This window comes from Raphanus sativus, unplaced genomic scaffold (genome assembly GCF_000801105.2).
Source record: "Raphanus sativus cultivar WK10039 unplaced genomic scaffold, ASM80110v3 Scaffold0238, whole genome shotgun sequence".
In the NCBI taxonomy this organism is placed as follows: domain Eukaryota; kingdom Viridiplantae; phylum Streptophyta; class Magnoliopsida; order Brassicales; family Brassicaceae; genus Raphanus; species Raphanus sativus.
This window is the reverse complement of record NW_026615558.1, coordinates 13,165-32,477: the sequence shown is the minus strand read 5'-3', so window position 1 is coordinate 32,477 and position 19,313 is coordinate 13,165. Positions and strand designations below refer to the sequence as shown.

Below are 19,313 nucleotides of genomic sequence, written 5' to 3'. Positions count from 1 at the left end.
CCGGTGTATGGCTTTTGTCTAGATATACAACTAACCTTCTTAATGAACAAATAGCCCGTCTAGCTCAGTTGGTAGAGCGCAAGGCTCTTAACCTTGTGGTCGTGGGTTCGAGTCCCACGGTGGGCGAATTGTTTTTTCCTTTCACGACCTTTTTTGTTCCTGGGCCCTTTTTCTTTTGTTGTTTTTAATCTAGTTTCACTGCATTTGACAAGGTAAGTTTTGTTTCTCACCATACGTAATAAGATATTACTGCACTCGAAGACCATAGTCTCACTGCCTTTAACAAGCTTTTTTCTTGCGTAGAAAAGTACTTAACCTATTGTTTTTTCTCTTTTGAGTTCCACAAGTTTGATCCATCTGCTCAATTACAACTTCACAGGGTCTAACTTTCTTCAGATCTAAAGCTATGAGTTGATTTTTTGGAGAGAGAGGATAAATCAATTTGATTTTGATTGTGAGAACTTGGGTGAGAGAGATATATGAGGAGAAGATGGACTAAAACCATTTTTTTTGTGCAACCAAGTATTTAAAAAAATAGATTAATGTGAACCAAGTATTTATCAATAAGATTTGGAACATTAAAAAAGACAAGCAAAACTAGTGATAAAAAAAAAAGACAAGCAAAACTAGTTGACTATTTTTTGGACAAGGAAAAAAATAGAATATTAAAAACTTAGTAAAATTAATATCTTTATAAAATTTAGCATAAATAACAAAAGTTTCCTGAGCGTTATATCACATCAGATAAAAATAGCAGACTAGTTGACTTAGGGCTTTGTGTCTCCTGCTTACGCAGTTTTAAGGAGATGAAGACCAAAGAGAGAATCATCGAGGGATAGTTCTATAGTCTACGACTCTTTCACCAAATTCTCTTCATTTTTCACAAGTTTTATTGCTCTTTCCACTTTTTAATCCCTTTTTGTTTTCTTTTCTTGTAAAAGTTATTCTTTGTTCATATCACAGAGGTTTTTGGTCGGCTAGATTTCTGTTCTTGTAAAGTTCTTTTAAAGGCGAACGCCGCATCTTGTCAAAATAAACTTAAAAGGGTTTTGTGCGCTATCTTTAATTTTTTTCCAGATTTATTTACCAACATATTTTCTAGGGAAGTTTTCAGATCTAGTCTTTAGATCTCTCCAAAATATCTTTAAGAAACCATTTGTTGGCTTTGGATTCATATCCAAGTGAGTTCATTCTTTTTTGAAAGAAACAAATTTTTCCTTTCCCAATAATCTTTCAGATTTTAGGGTTTCTAATTAAAGGATTCATTAATCATGGCAGGAAGATGGTGAGAGGGAAGATCGAAATCAAAAGAATCGAGGACATGACTAGCAGACAAGTCACGTTCTCCAAGCGTAGGAAAGGTCTCCTGAAGAAGGCTCACGAGCTTTCAGTTTTATGTGATGCTCAAGTAGCCGCCATCGTCTTCTCTCAGACAGGAAGATTATATGATTTCGCTAGCTCCGAGTAAGTACCTATCACTTATGAACCTTTTGATCCAACACTCATTTGTATATATATACACCATTATTTGTGATGTTAAGCTCTTAATTAATTAGGTAAGATTGTTTGTACTAGCTGGAGATTTCTAAACATGTAGTTGAGTTTAATTTCCCCCAAAATATTCCCTATGAAATTGCTTTGATTTTCTTTAATTAGGCATATCTATACTATTAAAGCAGAATCCCTCATAGGATTCTGCCCCTGTTTTTTCAACTTAATTACAACCAAATGCCACTGCCATTTTCTTCCTTTTTTTAAATGAAAATCGTCCATTATAATTGGCCAACCAGAACCACCTATTTTTAAGCCCATTCACGACAACTTTTACACAAAAACTGATTCGAACATTCATTTATACCAACTCAATCTGTTTAAACTCATTTGGAATATAACATAACCCACTAAAAATTTACCCAATTCGATACCCTAAAATTTAAGGTTTGCGAGATAAAACTCAGAAAAAACCTGTATCTAATACCATAAGACTTGAAATTTTCGATTTATGAATTTGACAAAATATAGTATTTACATTTTAGTACCACTTGAATGAAGAACCAATTAAAATATTGAATGTGAACCAAAAAAATAACAATCTATTAACATTTTATCAATTAGTGGATTTATAAAGAATAAGAATGTATTTTTAATTGAGTTATAGATTAACCCATTCACTTTTATTCCATTATTGAAATCGATTCAATAGATGTTAAGGAATATTCTGTGTTTTAACTACTTGGTCACTAATAAATATTTTTTTTTCTAATAAAGAAAGGATTTCTAAAGATTATAAAAGTTACCTAATATCACGGTGCATGATATCCAACTAATTATATTAACGTGGCCAACACCCACCGATTATATTGGAGCTTTCAAATGGTACCCATATTTACAATAAATGATAGCGATAATATAGATATTATAGCGATAATATAGATATTATAGTTTAGAAAAATCTAGTGGGATACGATTTGGAGTATGCCCCAAGGTTTCCCAATAACCTAAGCACCTCTCCCTTTAACCTCTTCATATTATAAATACCGTAGACCCCTTCCTATTGAAACCACTACCGTCAAAAACACTGCCCTTAAAGAAACCTACTGCTTGCAGCAAAACATAACCTAAGCAAATCCAAACATTGGAAGCTTCTAATGAAATAGTGACAGGCATCAAATATTTGAGGTCCTAGAAGATTACTTGGTTTGTTCATGTGAAGGTTCTACACTCTTGGAAACAAAACATAACAGGGAAAACCATGTAATTTGTATTGGCTGATGAGAATGTAAGCATTCTTTTCTGTCTACATATGTTTCTGTCTACTCATCGTTGATGTTTTTTCTAATATTGCGATTTGTTGTTAATAATTTTCATTCCTATAAAGGGTCATAACATAGCCATTAATATATCCAGTCACATGAATGATTAGTTGTATCTGAGTTTGGTCGACTTTCAAACTATTTCGAATGGATCACTTGATTGCAATATCTTATTTGTAATTATACAAGTCATTATGCATTTAAATCTCTGAATATTTGCTATCAATACTAACATGTTTCTACTTTTTTTTTTCAGATTTGCTGGGACAGGTATTGAACTGTGGTGAGGTCGAGATGATCCAATGTATTCGGGAGAAGCGACGGAAGAAGCTTGAGTTCACCCTACACGACATCCAATAAGTTTGGTAGCATCTTTAACCCACCTAGAACCTGTACATACGTAACATAATTTTATGTCATTTTTTTGCCTGGTCAAAAGCATTCGAATTATGAAATGCTTACAAGAATCACCAGGCTTACACACATTCTGGGCGAATTTATCTTCTTAGAAAGTTTAATGTTAGACTTCTTATTTTCCAATGTAAAAATAAAACTCATATTACAACTATCAAACTATGCTGTACTTGAATGGAAACTAAAATATATATTAATGAAAAACAAGACCAAGTATCGGGAAATAATTTATCTTTCTGAAGCAATGCCGTTCTTTATATTTGTCCTGAAGACACATAAAGGACGGTAAGTATGATTAAAAAAATTGCTAAAAAATATACTAAAATTTCCTTTCATAGATATTTATTTAACAAAAAAATGTAAAAAAAAGTTAGATTTCAGTGAGATCAGATTTTGAATGCTTCAAATCTTATTCGGTCACTCTGAATCATTCCAATCTCATCGGAATAAACGAAAGTCATTATCTGATTTAACATTGAAAACAAATTATAAAAAAATATAGATTTCGATGGCCAGTTCTTGGGAAAAAATTCTTAGAAACTGTTAATTATTTTCTTTTTGGTCAAAAACTGTTAATTATTTATAAAAAAGAGAAAGACATGAATTATATTTACCTCTTTGTTGTCTTCCGAAAAATCTTATGACTTCGTTAAATAGTTCGGAAAGTTGAATTCAAAAGCCATCTCCGTCTCATCGTTTTAACTCCGATGGCTTCAGATTAAACATGCAAATATTTGATAAATGAAAAGGTTTTGAAATGTATAGTTCTAACAGATTTTTAAACATAGAACAACTAAGTCTATATAATCTAAAAAAAAGAGAGAATATTACTGACTAGGGAACGAAGAAGGTGAGTCGTCGGTAGAAATTTCCATTCTCCTTTTGGTTTTTGCACAGAGGATTTTGTTATTTTTTTTAACATCGATTCACTTTCAGAAATAACAAAAGTAACTTGATCTTTTGTTGTCCATAAACATTGTAGTTAATGTGGACTGGGCCTATAAATATGTATCTAAATTAAGATTGAAGAAATTATCTAATATATATTATAATAAAATCCGAAAATTAAACCCATTATATAAAGAAAATAGTTTATATTCAAATTCATTCTTATAAGATAACCCAATACAATTTAGATTTTTATGAAGCTCAATAATTGAGTGTTGTCTTTATTTTATATAAAACTATGATTTATGAAGCCCAAATTTTTAATTGTTCTATCCTAAATAAAAATGTACACTATAAATTATATAAAGATATTATAGAATAGAATCCACATTAAAGTTTTTCAAAACGCGTAAAAAAATATTTATTTCTGTATAAGTATACAAATTTATATAAGATTTCTCAATTGTTTGCATATTTTATAAATATAAACGATTAACACAATTGTAACTAGATTATATAATCTTATGTACAAATAAATAATTTTATAAATAAAAAAAATAAATAGAAATTTCAAAGAAAAAACCCGCGCTTTGAAAGCGCGGGTCAAAATCTAGTAGTTTCTTTAAAGTACCACGGAATTGTATTTCTTAATGAAAATCTAATAAATTAATTGACTAAATGTGTTTGTAACTTGCAATCAAGTTCTTCTTCAAGCACGAGCAAGTGATTTAGGGTTTTCCCAAAGCGTTGTCGAACTTTGAACCTAGTATACATTGGAACTCATCATGCTGAAACCACTTAGCACGTTATTATAATATATAAGAAAAGCTCAGTGATCATGTCATAAAAATAAATACCTGAAGAGTACAATTAACCGTTTTAAGAATAGAAAACTACATGAGACAATATTTTGTTACTTTGTGTCAAGGTCTAAACTTCAGCCCTAGACAGTTTGGGATTCTTGAGTGTGTTGATCTTTTAGGGATACCTGAATTTCTTGCACCGAATTCAAACTAACCGAAAGAATTAAAATTGTGATGTGATGCTACGTTGATCAAGTGTTCAACTGATGATTATCAAACCTCAACATTTATCACTCTGCCAAGCCATATATATATTATAGCCTCTTGGTTAAATTAACAGTTACTACTAATTCACATTTTAGTAATTACCAATAACTACATTTGAGTGTCATTGATACAAATGTTAACGTCATTGATAATTACGAGCTTACTTATTGATTTTGACCATTAAAGCAAAATAAAACTGTTAATAGTTAAAAAGGCGTGTGTATAAGTATCACTGTGTGTATCAGTATCACTGGTGACTATAAATAGGAAGCCAAATCATGCAAATTAAAAGATGCATATTTACACTTCGGTGTTCTGATGTTTAGCATTCTCATCCCGTTAGGTCGAAAAACATATTGAACATGTACATTACGATTCATGCTTGGGAAATATTTCATACTTATATAAAATACATTACTGCTCAGTAGTCATGAGATAGGTCAAAAGTGGCTAGAAACATGTATTTAATTTTTTTTTTGGTAAAATACATGTATTTAATTTACTAGGACATATGACTTGATGCTTGAATAACAATTTTAGGTTAGAATAAACATGTCTAAAAACATGAATTTTGAATGTGTGAATTGCTCTTGTTGATAACGATATATAACATAGTTCAGAAACTGATTATGTATATTTCTAATAAATAATACTGAAGGGGTTCTTGGAAATGTATACAGCATGCAGAAGATGATAGATAGATGTGAGATACATAGGGGTGAGTATTTTGGAGCGGAGAGACTCCAAAAACAACAATATGTGCGAGAGCTCAAGAACGAAATGGCGATAATGATGGACAAGATTGAAATTCTTCAACTTCATTGCCGGTGATTTTCTGATCTTCCTATATCTGTTGCATATGTATGTTTTCTTGATATGCAGTATATGATTGTATAACACTCGGATAACATCTAAAGGAAGCTGATGGGACAAGATTTGGATTCGTGTTCGGTGGAGGAACTCAAGGAGATAACTACCAAAATTGAGAAAAGTCTTACTATTGTCAGATCAAGGAAGGTATAAATGCACTGAGTATATAATTCATATAGAGAGAAATAAAACTTCATTCTAATAGTACTGTCGTAATTATATAGTTGTCATAATGTGTTGAACAATAATGTTAGACGTTGATATCGAAATGATGAGCTCATTCCGCATTTTCCGATTTCGGCAGGCTAAGTTAAATGAAGATAACATAGAGAAACTAAAAGCAGAGGTACTATTACTAATTAATTTAATTATTTTCAAGGGAGTTTTATTTCTAAGTTTCTTTTTTTGTAAACTGAGTTTTATTTCTAAGTTTCCTTGTGAATTTTGTTCACTTCACTTTATTAGATTGTAGCAGAGAGAGAGGGCTTGAACGAGAGAAGCAGGCTGCGCCAAATGGTAAACACACATATACATAATTCAAGGACATGAATTGATTCATTAATGCACAATCATAGACTTAATTTAAACATAAATCTCTAAGAATTTAATTTGTTTTCTTCAATGGATTTTAGGAAAATAATATGTTATCATTTCAGTTTCAAGAACAGCCCTTGTGGATGCAGTCAAGGAGCCTAGAGAGTGAGAAGAATGCACATTCCTGTAGTAGTGGAAACATGGACTTGTCTGATGTGGAAACTGACTTGTCCATCGGATTTCCTCAAAATCGAGTGTAATCAACAGGGTTCTTGTTATTATCAGGAGATGTATATATTTCTATTTCTGAATGTTTGAATCGATTCTCTCTATGAATGCATCAATAAATATAGTAGTGTAAAAGTGTTAAGTATTCTCTACGATATTGCTTTATTTATTTTCTCCCTTAGTAGAGCGGTTTTTGTTTGTCTTACTTTGTGAAAAATTGAGTGTTTATATAACTATGTTAGTGTATATCAGTATATATATATATGATTTTTGTTAATTTGTTATATCAATATGGGTAAAAGTTAGGGCTGGGCAAATAAACCGAACCCGAAAATCTGAACCGAATCCGATCCGATAAAAATGAATCCGAACCGATCCGAACCCGACATAAAAACTGAATGGATCTTGTTTTATGGTATTACGGGTTATGGGTATTATCCGAACCGAACCCGAATCTAAATAGATATTCGATACAACCCGAAATATTCAAAACCCCCAAAAAATCTTGTATCAAATATGATCTCAATTCCTAATATGTATTCAAAATACATTAATATATATATTGAATATTTAAAATACTTATCTATTACATGAAGGTTGGTGGTACTATTACATGAAGATTGATGGTTAAATATGGCTATTGAATCTTGAAATATTTAGATTTAGATTTTGTTTTCACTAAACAATATTTCTCATTTCATTTCATGAGAACGTAATTTTCGTTTTATGGTTTCGTTTATTTAATTTTTTTTATCAATAAATATGTTTGATTTTGAATGATCACGGTTGATATTCATTTCTTATTTTAAAATCAATTTTACTTATGTTTTGGTTACAAAAAGTTACAAATTAGGTATTTCAAACCCGAAGAACCGAATTTTCTTATGTTTTGGTTATAAAGTAGGTAAAAATTAGATATTTTAAAACCGAAGACCCGATTGGGACCCAAACCCGAAAGTACATTGGATTGTACCGGTTCTTGGAAGATTTACTAACCCCGACCCGAACCCGATAGAACCCGAACCGGTCCCGAACCGAATTTTTAAATAATCCGAATGGGGCTGATTTTGATAAACCCGAATAACCGAAACCCGATTGGATAAAACCAAAACCCGATTGGGACCCCGAATGCCCATGCCTAGGTAAAAGTAAAACATACATTTTATTTTAATAAAGTCACATTGCTCTAGCTCTGCAATGTACTTTTGAGCTATTAAATCCAGACATTTAATAGTTTGACTGTTAATTTATTAGTCACAAGGCCCACAATTACATCCCAATAGATAAATGTTTTTATTAGAATATTTATACTGAATGACCATAAATTCAAAACAAATTACGTATATAAATATATTTAAAAAACAATATGGAATTTGTTCATGACATTTTAGCAGATAACTCGTTATTTGGTAAACGAATAACATAATTATGTATAATGGTAAGGAGTGTTATATCAGACGACGCGTTTGAAATTCGGATGATGGTTGCAAGTTGCAACAATTAGTAACAGCCATTGCAAAGCGAGATATGCAAAACGCACACTGTTACGTTATGCGTTGAGTCTCTCGTTAGTCGTTTAAGAACAAAACGCAAACGTTATTTTAGAATAGTCCTCATTACGTTCCCACAAATATAAAACGTTCTTTAATACTAAAAACGCCTCGTTTATCTCCTCAAACCGCAAGCCATTTTTACCGTTTCCAGCACGAGTACGTCTACAATATGCCGCTCAATCTCAGCGACCACCATTTCCTCTTCTTTTTCAAGCTTTTTCATCCCCAGAAGATATTCAAAATAGATTTTGGTTCTTCCTACGTTGGAGAAGGTGGCAGAAATGGTGGTTGAACGGGAAGAACTGGAGCTTAGAAGTTCTTGAGGAAGCTTGTTCTCCTCGTAGTTATACATCTGACCGGAGCATATCGTCCCATCTTCGTCCTGTTCCGGTCCTTCTGCTCTCTCCATCTAAAATGTTACATGAAAAATCAGTAAAATATTCATAGACATAACCAAAAAAAATAAATACAGACATAAACTTCTGAATTATTTTTAAAAAAATATTTATTTTTAAGTAAATATTTATAGAGAGTAAGAAAACGTAGACAAGTGCACCTGTTTCCGGGGACGTTCTGAGGCAGAGACAGCTGATGAGTTTGGGATTTTTTTGCATTCTTTCTTGTGTAAAGGATCACATCTTGGTGTAGAGATGAAAGCTTGTCTCTGCTTGTGTTGGAGATTGGGTGTTGAATGAGGAGATAACTTTGATTTACCACACACATTTTTCTTGCATACGTTGGTAGGTCTTAGTGGATGTTCATCTACGCTTTTGAGTTTCTTCGTGGAATCTTTTGAATGGGTCAGCTTTCTTGTTGGTTCTTGAGAGATCTTATTATCTTGTTTGAACACAAATGTGGGACTGGAGCTTAGTGTGTTGTTCTCTTTCCGTGAAGACATGCTTCTCACTTTCCTATGCTTATTCTGGTCCAGTCCTGGTCTTGCCCTTCTGTTCTCAAGCAAGTTTGTTATATCCATGCCAAGTCTTCTAGTGATGACCCTTTCATTATTTCCTGGATCTTGAGATTCCTCATCTTTGAGCCTCCAACACGCAGAGTCTTCATGCTTATTCTCTCTGTTTAGCTGAAGAGAGAGGCGACGAACTTCTGAATCAGATTTACGAGCAGAAGAGACCCTGGGGCTCTCAGGCAAAGATCTTGTCCCTGAGCAGTTCTCAGTGAGTCTATGTCCTCTTACACCTTTTATTGATGGTCTATTAAGGTCTAAGTTATCAGGAAGAAGATCAAGACCCATGAGTCTAGCCACCAGGTTTGGTGACTTGGCGCTAGGTGAGTTGCAGTTATCAGAGGATGTATCAAAAAGAAGAGCTCTCAGGTTTGAACTTTTCCCGCCCACCTGCATTTGAATTTGTCACTTGGCTGCTACATCAGTACTATATAATAAAACCATTAATGCTGACTTACAGAGATGTTGAAGTTATCTTTTTCCTTGTATTTTGTTGATAGAGAAGACTCCTTTGTTAACTCCAAGCTGTTTCGTGGCGCAACCAAGCCTGAAAGTTCCAGTAACAACAACAACAGTCCCAAGTGCTTTATACAACGAACCTAATCCTCTATAAAACTAAGTCTTTCTTTTCCTTGGTCAACAGTCAACATGTTTTAAACTCACAAATGACTACCAAACAGCAGAGAGAAGAGAAGGCTAGTACCTTTTGGATATCTTGAGAGAGAATCAAAACTTGGCTGGCGGTGATGGTGACGTGAAGTAAAGTAGAAATGGTGAGAATGAAAAAAGTGGTAAAGAGCAGGGATGCAGCCATTAGCTTCACTGGATTTGCTCCTGGATCTGCCTCCACTGGACCATTCTTTACCCATTTCCATTAAGACAAAGCCTGTCTTCTTGTTTTGTTATTACCACTAACGTATAATGACAAGTGGCATGTGAAAATGGACTGACAAAAGAAGAAAGAAGAAGAACAAGATTCTTTGCACGGGCAAAAAAAAATCCAATATGTATATCTTATGTTATTTGGGTTCTTGAGCTTCTTTTGAAACCTGAGACTGAGAGCTATCAAAAGAAAGCTATGTAACTTTATCTATCTTATTAAAATAGAAATATTCTGTTGGACCTAACATTTATTTTGTAAGTTTTTAAATTAAATACACATTTATACTTTATAGTTAAACCTACATTAAATCACTAATGTTCCTTTCTTTATACTACTATCTATGTTTCCAAACAATATACTTATTTCTTTATACTACTATCAATGTTTCCAAACAATATATTTTATATACTACTATCAATATTTCCAAACAATACAATAATTAATCTTAGTTATTTTATATCCATCGTTTTCTCTTTAAAATTTTGTAGAAACGTCATAATTTCAGAAATTACAAAATAATAAACTTTAAAATTTGGATTATAAGATTACAAATTATGAAACTATTACAATTTCAATCAAATTAAATTACATATCGGCCATCCATCAGTTCAATCGGTTAGTCTCGGGTTTTAGTGACTTTTTAATATGAATATTTTAAAAAACTAAATTGAATTGTTAGATCTCCGGATTAACCGGTATAATCACAATTGGGTTGAATTTAAAAACACTGATTTAAATACAAATATTTTAAATACACACTCTTTAAAAATTAACAAAATATTTGTTAAGTTATTAGTGAAATTTTTCATCGTAAAATATTCCGCGCTTCCAAAGCGCGGATCAAGATCTAGTTACTGCATTACATTGGTAAACGAGCAGATGCTATTTAAAAGTGTGACAGAAATATTTTAAAATAAACCGTACTAGTAAATTAATGCATGGTGAGATGATGATATTTAGCCACGCATCTCTCTCTGAGAAGAGACAGCTTGAGTATTACAATATGATTTCAACCACACTGTATGTTTCTCTACTCTTCACTTTCTTTGGGGGTTTTCAAGTTTCGAAAACTTTACAAATTAAGGTTGTCTATATTTCTTTTCTTGATGATTTGAAAGTAGAAGAATATTTTTCATGGGTTACAAATTAAGGTAGTTACAACATGACCACATGTTTCAAACGTTCATGGATATATGAAGTATTGCAGAGCTACAATGGCTTGGCATTTACTAGGACTTGTCTTGTCTCACTATTATGCTCAGTTTCAAGTTTCAACCCATTTTTTAGTTCAACTCTTTTCAACATTTTAACTCTTATTTCTATGCATTTACTTGGAAAAAATAAATTTATTTGATCAGTTTAAAAACAAATGATTGTTCACGCGAAATTTTAGAGAGGTTAAATCTTTATTACATTTAATGAATAATTAAACAGATAAAAAACAAAAAAAAAACTTACCTATAAGAGCAACGATGAATTTAGTTTTTTTTTTCTCTATTTTGTTCATTTTAATTGATTTTATAATTATCACTATCTTAAATAGTTTATATAGTGTTATCCAAAAAATATTTACATAATAATTAAAAAAATAAAATAAATATAAATCCCTATATATATTTCTATATAATGTATGTAAACATGACTGTTTTCAAATTTATTTTATGAAATAAAGGATAATTTTACTATGATGAAAAATTGTATCTCATATACCAAATTTGATATTTAATATGTTACTAAATATTTCAAATCTATGAGTGTTTTCAAATTTATTTTATTTTTTAATTTATGATTAAATATTTTGAACTCTTGAAATAATCATTTATTGATTTTTAAATTAGAGCAATTGCATGTGATATACACGTTTAGAAGATTATTTGCACAAGTGGTGATGTCTACATGTGCAATTGTTCGACATTCCATATATGACAGTATTATCCCTAAACCGTATGCCTGCGATGATATGCCAATCAAATATTTAGTAAACATTTAAAACCATTTTTTACACACAAAAATATATTTTGAGATTGGATGCATAAAAATTGGCTGAAATTTCCCGACAGCAAGACGGCGTCACTACCGGCTGTTGAAACCCTTAGCCACCTCTCTCCGATCATCCCTCACCGAAAACAGAATGAACGGCGACGATCCAATCGAAGATTTGGATTTCTTAGCTCTCTACCAGACGCGATTCCCCACCTTATCCTCTCCTCAATCCCGACAAAGTCAGCGATCAGAACTTCCGCCTTGTCCAAGCGATGGAGACACGTCTGGTCCGAGAAGCCTTCTCTCTCCATCCGAGTGGTTGCCAGATCGAACACCTCCGAAGCTGGGGTTACGCTGAAGATACATTGACGGCGGTCGGTCTTGGATTCTCTGCAACTGTGTAATTTCTGATAATCCAATTTAGAAGCCATTGGTATTCAATCGGAGCGGTAGTTATGCCATTATCTTCTTTCCCTCCCCCGAATTCTCCTCTTTATTGTTAGGTGAATGTTTGTTAGATTTGCCATTTTCTTTCTATAATCTAGGTCTTTCGTTTAGTCGGTAAACTGTTGCATTCTTATTTTCTGATGTCAGAGGGGAAGACTTGAAGAAATATTATTAATAAAAAAAAATTCACCCCAGAACTTCTGTTTTAAAAAAAAATTGATCCCTCTGACTTCCTCTTCTCTAAACGGTTTTCGTGTTCTTGAGATGATGATGTGTGTGCTTGTGTGCTTTTGTGCTTGTGTAGTTGAGCACTGTGGGTAGGGAAGATAGAGTGAGAGATGTGAGTTTTCCATTCTCTGCACGTGTACGTATGTGCTGATTATAATGAATTTTAAGAAGGAAAAAGAAAATGTTACACAAGACGAAAAGGAGACACTCGTAATTTTCATCACTCTTGCATTACCAAACATGCAAATATAATAATTTTTTACCACTTACCTAATTATTTTCCATTCTATGTATATTGAGCTAAATGACTCTTTAAATTATTGATGCATCTATTAATAAATATTTGAAAAACTATTATGCACATACACGGATAGAACACCTAATCATTAATATTCAAATAAGTTGATGACAAAAAAAACTGACCAAACAAATTTATGATTAAATAAGTTGTTAAAATTCCAGATCAGACTTTAGAATGAATAATCGTTTCATAAATAATAATATGGATTCCTATTGCAAACACTTAAAAGAATTAAAATGAAACTAGTGCCATTACTTTTCAACAGTTCTAAAAAGATATTTAGGCTACAAAATTATATACTGTTGCTGCTGCTAATAATCATTCGGTCCATTATAAAATAAACCTTTTTGGGGAATGGGGGAAACGTCTCTCTTCAATATATGGGCTTCTAGTAATGTTAGAATCCACTTAAATTTGATAAGGCTGATAGCCCAATCGTCCGATTTAAATCTTAACCTATCCGTTCTATGTTTATAAATCGCAAATGTTGGATAATGGATATATATCCTCTTTGACATATGCTACTGCTATCTCAGATTACATGCAACAATTTTGGAATACTAGCAGAAAGTCTTAAACAGTTATTGATCGTAGATAGTTACTAACAGTGACACTTATAGATAAACTATATAGTCCATATAGCTTTACGGTTAGTAACAAAAACTATAAAATGTAATCTCGTTAGTAGCTTTACGGTAAGCAAAGTTTTAGATTAAAATAAAAACATGATTTTTTTCAAGAAATCAATTACAAAATATGGATACTAATTTCTAAGAAAATTGTATAAATTAAAAAAAAAATTCCCCACAAGTTCTAGATGACAAAATTTTTTTTTTCCTGTGATTCGCTCACACTAAACTACAATAATTGTATTACTGTATATATATGTATTCACAATTTTTTATGAAAAAATTATTGCTTGGGGCAGCCGAAAGTGTTTCATATCTGAATCTCAGGAAACGACACCTGCTGATGGAGAAGTACATGGACGAACATGTTGATACGTTTGGCTACAAATCAGTATCAATCATTTTTTTAACTGCAGGATGAATGATTATGGGGCTAAATTAACTTCCACACGGACACACACAAAATTTTGGTCATCACTTATAAGGTACAGAGCTAAAACCGATGTTATACTTTTAGCTAGGCTGTCTTGGATCTTGCTCTTAATTATTAGGCTCACCATTAGATCCGTACGTGTACAAACATAATTGTAGATCAAATTAGCCAATTGGGAATATATATTTTCTTTTTAATTTGATTGGTTTCTTATTCTATTCTTTTTTCAAACGTTAAATGTTTACATTTTTAAATTAATATTTATTTGTATTATACTGAAGCGATATAAGATCGAATTAATTGTGTTTTTCGATTGTTGTTAATGGGCTGTATGGTTATACTGGTTGAAAACAATATCGGCTTTCAGTATTATAAATTCTTAATATACCCCATCTATCTTATTAAAACAGAAACATTCTCTTGGACCTAATATTTATTTTGTAAGTTTATAAATTAAATACACCTTTATACTTTATAGTTAAACATACATTAAATCACTAATATTCTATTTTTTATACTACTATCCATGTTTCCAAACAATATACTTATTTCTTTATAATACTATCAATGTTTCCAAACAATATATTTTTTATACTACTATCAATGTTTCCAAATAATACAATAATTAATCTTAGTTATTTTATATCTATCATTTTCTCTTTAAAATTTTGTAAAAACGTCATAATTTCATAAATTGCAAAATAGTGAACTTTAAAATTTCGATTATAAGATTACAAATTATGAAACTATTACAATTTAAATCCAATTAGATTACATATCGGTCATCCATCAGTTCAATCGTTTAGTCTCGGGTTTTAGTGATTTTTTAATATGAATATTTTAAAAACATAAATTGAATTGTCAGATCTCCGGATTAACCGGTATAATCACAATCGGGTTGAATTTAAAAATACTGATTTAAATGCAAAAATATTTTAAATACACACTCTTTAAAAATAACCAAAATATTTGTTAAATTATTAGTAAAATTTTTCATCGTAAAATATCCCGCGCTTCAAAAGCGCGGGTCAAAATCTAGTTTTTCTTAAATTAAACGTCATGAGACAATCTTTATTGGAACACAATCTGATTTCATGATCATGAATTTGTTGGACGGCATCTCAAAGTTGATATAAATTAATTTAGCACCAATAATGATATAATTAAAGATAACAGACGAATATTTCGGAAATCTCAACAACTCATAATGCGTATCTCTTAGATGAGTGATTCTAACATCAGAACTGATGTGATTTTTATTAATATGCTTATGGGTGTGTGTATACATAGGAAAAGAAAAGGCAAAAGAAACCAAGATCTTGGGGATATGTATACTTTTGTGTCGTATCGTGAATTACAATAGAATGGAAGATTTTGTAATTGTATATCAGATAATCTTTTTATAGTTTATTAAAGTATGATAATGTTTTAAATCGTTGAATAACAAATTAATATGAAGATTGGAAATAGAAAGTTGGTTCTATGCATTGAATTTAGGACTTTTCTTTATGGCAATATGCTTCTTCCTTTTCGGAACAATCATAAGCGTTTAACAAATTCTTTATACTAAACCTAGTATTTGTCTAAGTGAGCAATATTACAGTGGTTTCATCCATTTTTGCTTGCATGTCAATGTCATGCAAGATTCTTGGGCTCCTTTATATGTTTGGTATGTTTTAGAACATACATATCACTAATGTTCGATGAGAGGTCATGAGATTAATATACACGTATCCTAACACACGTGTATATTCATTTAGATTTCGTAATACCGAAGTCATCATTTAATTTATTTGATTGTGTGTAAACATGTGTTAAGATAGTCAGCTTACGTATACTCAAACGAGTATTACTATCTTATAGTCATTTTGATCCTTTGTTTGGCACGTTCGAATTGCTCAAACATTTGATTTCTAGATCATGATTTGTATTTCTAATTCATATATGGTTTCTCTTATTTGATAACTCACTATGTCGCAGAAATAAGAGTTGTTCCTTCTCAAATTTTCAGTCCTATATATGTATTAAATATCACATAAAATATGGAAGATAGCGAAAGTGATTAATAACGAACAAAAATAAGTAGTTAGGTCGAGAACAATCTTGCAGATTATGATCAATAGAGCTCAAAAGATGGTTCCCACCTACCCTTGTTTCATATAGAAGATAATTTGCATTATGCTGCTTTGAATCGATACAATTAAACATTAGCACAAATAAGTAGACTACATGTTGGTCTCTTTATATATACCTTTCTGGTTAAATCTAGGCGGTCTTGTTTCACTAAGCTGCGCTTACCGATTATTCCTTCCAATAAGACTTAGTGATTCGTGGGATATATATTATATAAAACCCATATATTCATACTAAAAATCCGCATGAAAACATAACGATGGAATGATATAAAATATTATAATGAAAGGGAAACATGATAGCTGATATTTGGAGGTAAGTAGAAGAAAAATGTAAAACAAACACACAAAAACCTTAGATGGTGAGTAAAATGCAATGTTGCAAACATCAAACCCTTGGTCTTTACGGTGAGGGCAGTGAATGAGGGTTAAGTTTATGACCTAGATACCCCTAATGTCCTTTTGAAACTTAACAACATCACACACAGTTTAAACCGAAGCTACGCCTCCATCCAAGAATGAATTTCAAGGCCCGCTCCCAATATGAAGTTTCAAGATAAATTTAGATATTTCTGCATTTAGCATACCATGGAATTAGTTAGAATATAACCTATACTTATGTTGTAAAATGCATGAAACTATATGCCATATCGGACGTATATATATAGCATATATTTGTGTTTTGATTGGTATCCTAGCTAGAGAGTATGTCAAAGCCGAAAACCGATTTATACCCGACTTAAAAACATATATATTACAGAACATTTTGCTTATATTATTACCAAATCTAAAAAGAGAAAAAAAGAAAACTAAAAGAGAAATAAATTTTAAATGAGTTTATATTTGGTTAAAGTTCAAACCACACATACATATAACAAAAAAACGAGTACTTGGAAAAGAGATCGTACGATGAAGAAACTTTTAAAACTAAGAATGTTATGTTTCTTAGTTATTACTACTTATTAGTACCCCGGCGAAGGGATCAACTCCTCGACTAGCTTCTGCTGCAACCAAGCTAAGTCCAAGCATCCGAAAGTATTAACCTGTATTGAATATATACACATATGGTGAAAACCCTAGACTAAGTGCAGTTGGCATGGCATATGGTAACAATACCTCGACTTGAATAGTGTGCATGAGCCTTTCATTTACTCGTGTTGTGAGAGAATTGATGACTTGAAGCCCTAACTCCTGAAGTGCCTCGAGCACTCTTGAAAGTGGCAAAGCGTCAGGACCTGACGAGTTGCTGCTCACTGCCACTTCGAAACCATTCACGCATGGTTGCACAATCAAACTCGCCGGTTCCGGTTTGCCTAACTCGGATCCACTTCCTGCTAGGTCAGGATCTGATCTCTGACATGTTTCTCTGCTTAGCTCGTCTCTTCTTGCACTGAGTTCTTTAATCCGTGTTTCTGTGTCCTTTATGAAATCAGCCGCTGCATTTACATGATCCGCAACAGCTCTCTTCCCCTAATAAATCAAGAAAAATACATGTTCATAGCCCTAGAAAACAAATCCCACCAAATCTTGTTTCTTTTTAGGACAAATGATATTAAGAAAACAATAAAATTTGAGAAAAAGTGACCAAGAATATGAACCTTAAGGTATTGAAGAGGTAGGTGACTACGAAGCGAAGCGTAGAGTATAGCCATTTCCTGTCTTCTCTGGCGTTCGATATCGCGGTGGAGAAGCTTCTTCTTTTTATTATTATCATCTATATCATGGGGCATATCGGAACCGCCGCTGCTGCCACCTTCGCCGGCTGAACCAAATGGTCTCTGTCTCTGGTACCCTTTCGAATAAGGATTCTTATTAGGATCCATAGTTTGACACTTTGAGCTTCAATAACGCCAGATCTCCCTAGGATTTCCTGATTATGTCCTATATTTCAATTTCTCATATTGTTTACTCGGTAGCTTTTATATTGTGAAGGATGGTGCCTTAAAGAAATAAATGGTTCTCTCATGACCATTCTTTTAATATATAAAAATATTAGGAAGACCAAATAATGCAGCTTTCAAGAATCACATTTTTAATCTAAACTAGTGTTGGACCCGCACGCCCGTGCGGGTACTATCTTCAATTTTTAAAAATTTTACAATGGCTATATTTTTATTTTTTAACATTTATGAAGGCACTCAAATTTGTTTGTTCAGTTTAGCTACTTATTTTTAAAAATAAAATTGTTTTCTTCTTCAACTCAACTATGTGTGTTTCGTGCTCATTATATTTTTTTCGACAGACATGATGTCAAAGTTTTTTTTTATAATTAGAATTTTTAAAATAAAATTGTTTGCTCATTTTACAATAATTTTTTTACTATTATATTTGCAAATAAAATGATTTAAAACGAATTTTATATGATTTAAAACAATATTAGTAGTTTGTATATTAGATATATGTATTAACTTGTTACAATAATAGGTAGTTTGTATAAATTTGAATTTAATACTATAGTAATACATTAAAAAGAGGAATTAATTTGCTAAATAGTTGGCCCAAATAAGAAAAATTGTGAAAACATGAGACCTCATTCAGTGATAAAAGCCGAGCACAAATTCTATGAACAAAATCTTGAATAATACAAAAAAAATATGTTTGAAAGGTTAGGTTAAATTGTAGAATTTAAGTAAATATTTTGTTAGTTGTGATTCGAAATAATAGGTATCGATCGGCATATACATTTTTAAATTATCAACTACACATTTCTTTTTATTTTAATCATCATAAACACCAGAATATTATTTTTAATAAAGATTAGGTAATGATATCCTTTGTGTGATGGTGGGTGCATTGACATTGGGAAAAAAACTGAATGTGGTTGAGTTTAGAAATTATTGAATTTATTAGTATGAACGGATTAATTGTATTTCTTGATATGGTTTATTTTTATATTCTTGCGTTTTTGGAATATTTTATTTTGGAAATTAATAAATTAGAAAT

The 19,313-nt window shown here is 31.7% G+C and overlaps 3 protein-coding genes, 1 long non-coding RNA gene and 1 other non-coding gene across 8 annotated transcripts; 3 read left to right on the top strand and 2 right to left on the bottom strand.

Annotated features, from left to right (window-relative positions):
- Positions 1-53: 53 nt before the first annotated feature.
- Positions 54-126, top strand: TRNAK-CUU (transfer RNA lysine (anticodon CUU)). Its single transcript has one exon. It is a non-coding gene; the product is annotated as a tRNA-Lys (tRNA).
- Positions 60-10,232, bottom strand: LOC108819885 (uncharacterized). The gene is made up of 5 exons (XM_018592902.2): positions 10,038-10,232; positions 9,793-9,881; positions 8,927-9,724; positions 8,513-8,779; positions 60-92 (listed from the first exon to the last, which is right to left on the bottom strand). Exons 1-5 carry the CDS (start codon positions 10,207-10,209, stop codon positions 60-62), a joined length of 1,359 nt encoding a protein of 452 aa, XP_018448404.2. The 5' UTR covers positions 10,210-10,232.
- LOC108821184 (MADS-box protein AGL72-like) lies at positions 752-6,995 on the top strand. Of its 4 annotated transcripts, none has more exons than XM_056996480.1 (7): positions 752-1,181; positions 1,279-1,464; positions 5,866-6,012; positions 6,103-6,202; positions 6,360-6,401; positions 6,521-6,571; positions 6,712-6,995. In XM_056996480.1, exons 2-7 carry the CDS (start codon positions 1,283-1,285, stop codon positions 6,847-6,849), a joined length of 660 nt encoding a protein of 219 aa, XP_056852460.1. In that variant the 5' UTR covers positions 752-1,181; positions 1,279-1,282; the 3' UTR covers positions 6,850-6,995. The 4 variants fall into 4 exon arrangements, with proteins under 4 accessions (XP_056852460.1, XP_056852458.1, XP_056852459.1 ...); XM_056996478.1 differs by having other exon boundaries at positions 6,688-6,995; XM_056996479.1 differs by having other exon boundaries at positions 752-1,464; positions 6,688-6,995.
- LOC130501637 (uncharacterized) lies at positions 1,471-3,345 on the top strand. Its single transcript, XR_008939830.1, has 2 exons — positions 1,471-2,779; positions 3,070-3,345. It is a non-coding gene; the product is annotated as an uncharacterized LOC130501637 (long non-coding RNA).
- A 7,060-nt stretch (positions 10,233-17,292) lies between the features above and the next one.
- LOC108821682 (transcription factor bHLH126-like) lies at positions 17,293-18,262 on the bottom strand. The gene is made up of 3 exons (XM_018594674.2): positions 17,969-18,262; positions 17,487-17,840; positions 17,293-17,413 (listed from the first exon to the last, which is right to left on the bottom strand). Exons 1-3 carry the CDS (start codon positions 18,191-18,193, stop codon positions 17,333-17,335), a joined length of 660 nt encoding a protein of 219 aa, XP_018450176.1. The 5' UTR covers positions 18,194-18,262; the 3' UTR covers positions 17,293-17,332.
- Positions 18,263-19,313: the final 1,051 nt, after the last annotated feature.

Coding starts and splice junctions, on each gene's coding strand:
- LOC108819885 (XM_018592902.2), bottom strand. CDS start 10,209: ATGGAAATGGGTAAAGAATGGTCCAGTGGAGGCAGATCCAGGAGCAAA. Junction 9,725..9,792: donor AAGATAACTTCAACATCTCT/GTAAGTCAGCAT, acceptor ATTCAAATGCAG/GTGGGCGGGAAAAGTTCAAA. Junction 8,780..8,926: donor CAGAACGTCCCCGGAAACAG/GTGCACTTGTCT, acceptor GTAACATTTTAG/ATGGAGAGAGCAGAAGGACC.
- LOC108821184 (XM_056996478.1), top strand. CDS start 1,283: ATGGTGAGAGGGAAGATCGAAATCAAAAGAATCGAGGACATGACTAGC. Junction 1,465..5,865: donor TATGATTTCGCTAGCTCCGA/GTAAGTACCTAT, acceptor AAATGTATACAG/CATGCAGAAGATGATAGATA. Junction 6,402..6,520: donor TAGAGAAACTAAAAGCAGAG/GTACTATTACTA, acceptor TCACTTTATTAG/ATTGTAGCAGAGAGAGAGGG.
- LOC108821682 (XM_018594674.2), bottom strand. CDS start 18,193: ATGGATCCTAATAAGAATCCTTATTCGAAAGGGTACCAGAGACAGAGA. Junction 17,841..17,968: donor TACCTCTTCAATACCTTAAG/GTTCATATTCTT, acceptor TTGATTTATTAG/GGGAAGAGAGCTGTTGCGGA. Junction 17,414..17,486: donor TGCACACTATTCAAGTCGAG/GTATTGTTACCA, acceptor TATTCAATACAG/GTTAATACTTTCGGATGCTT.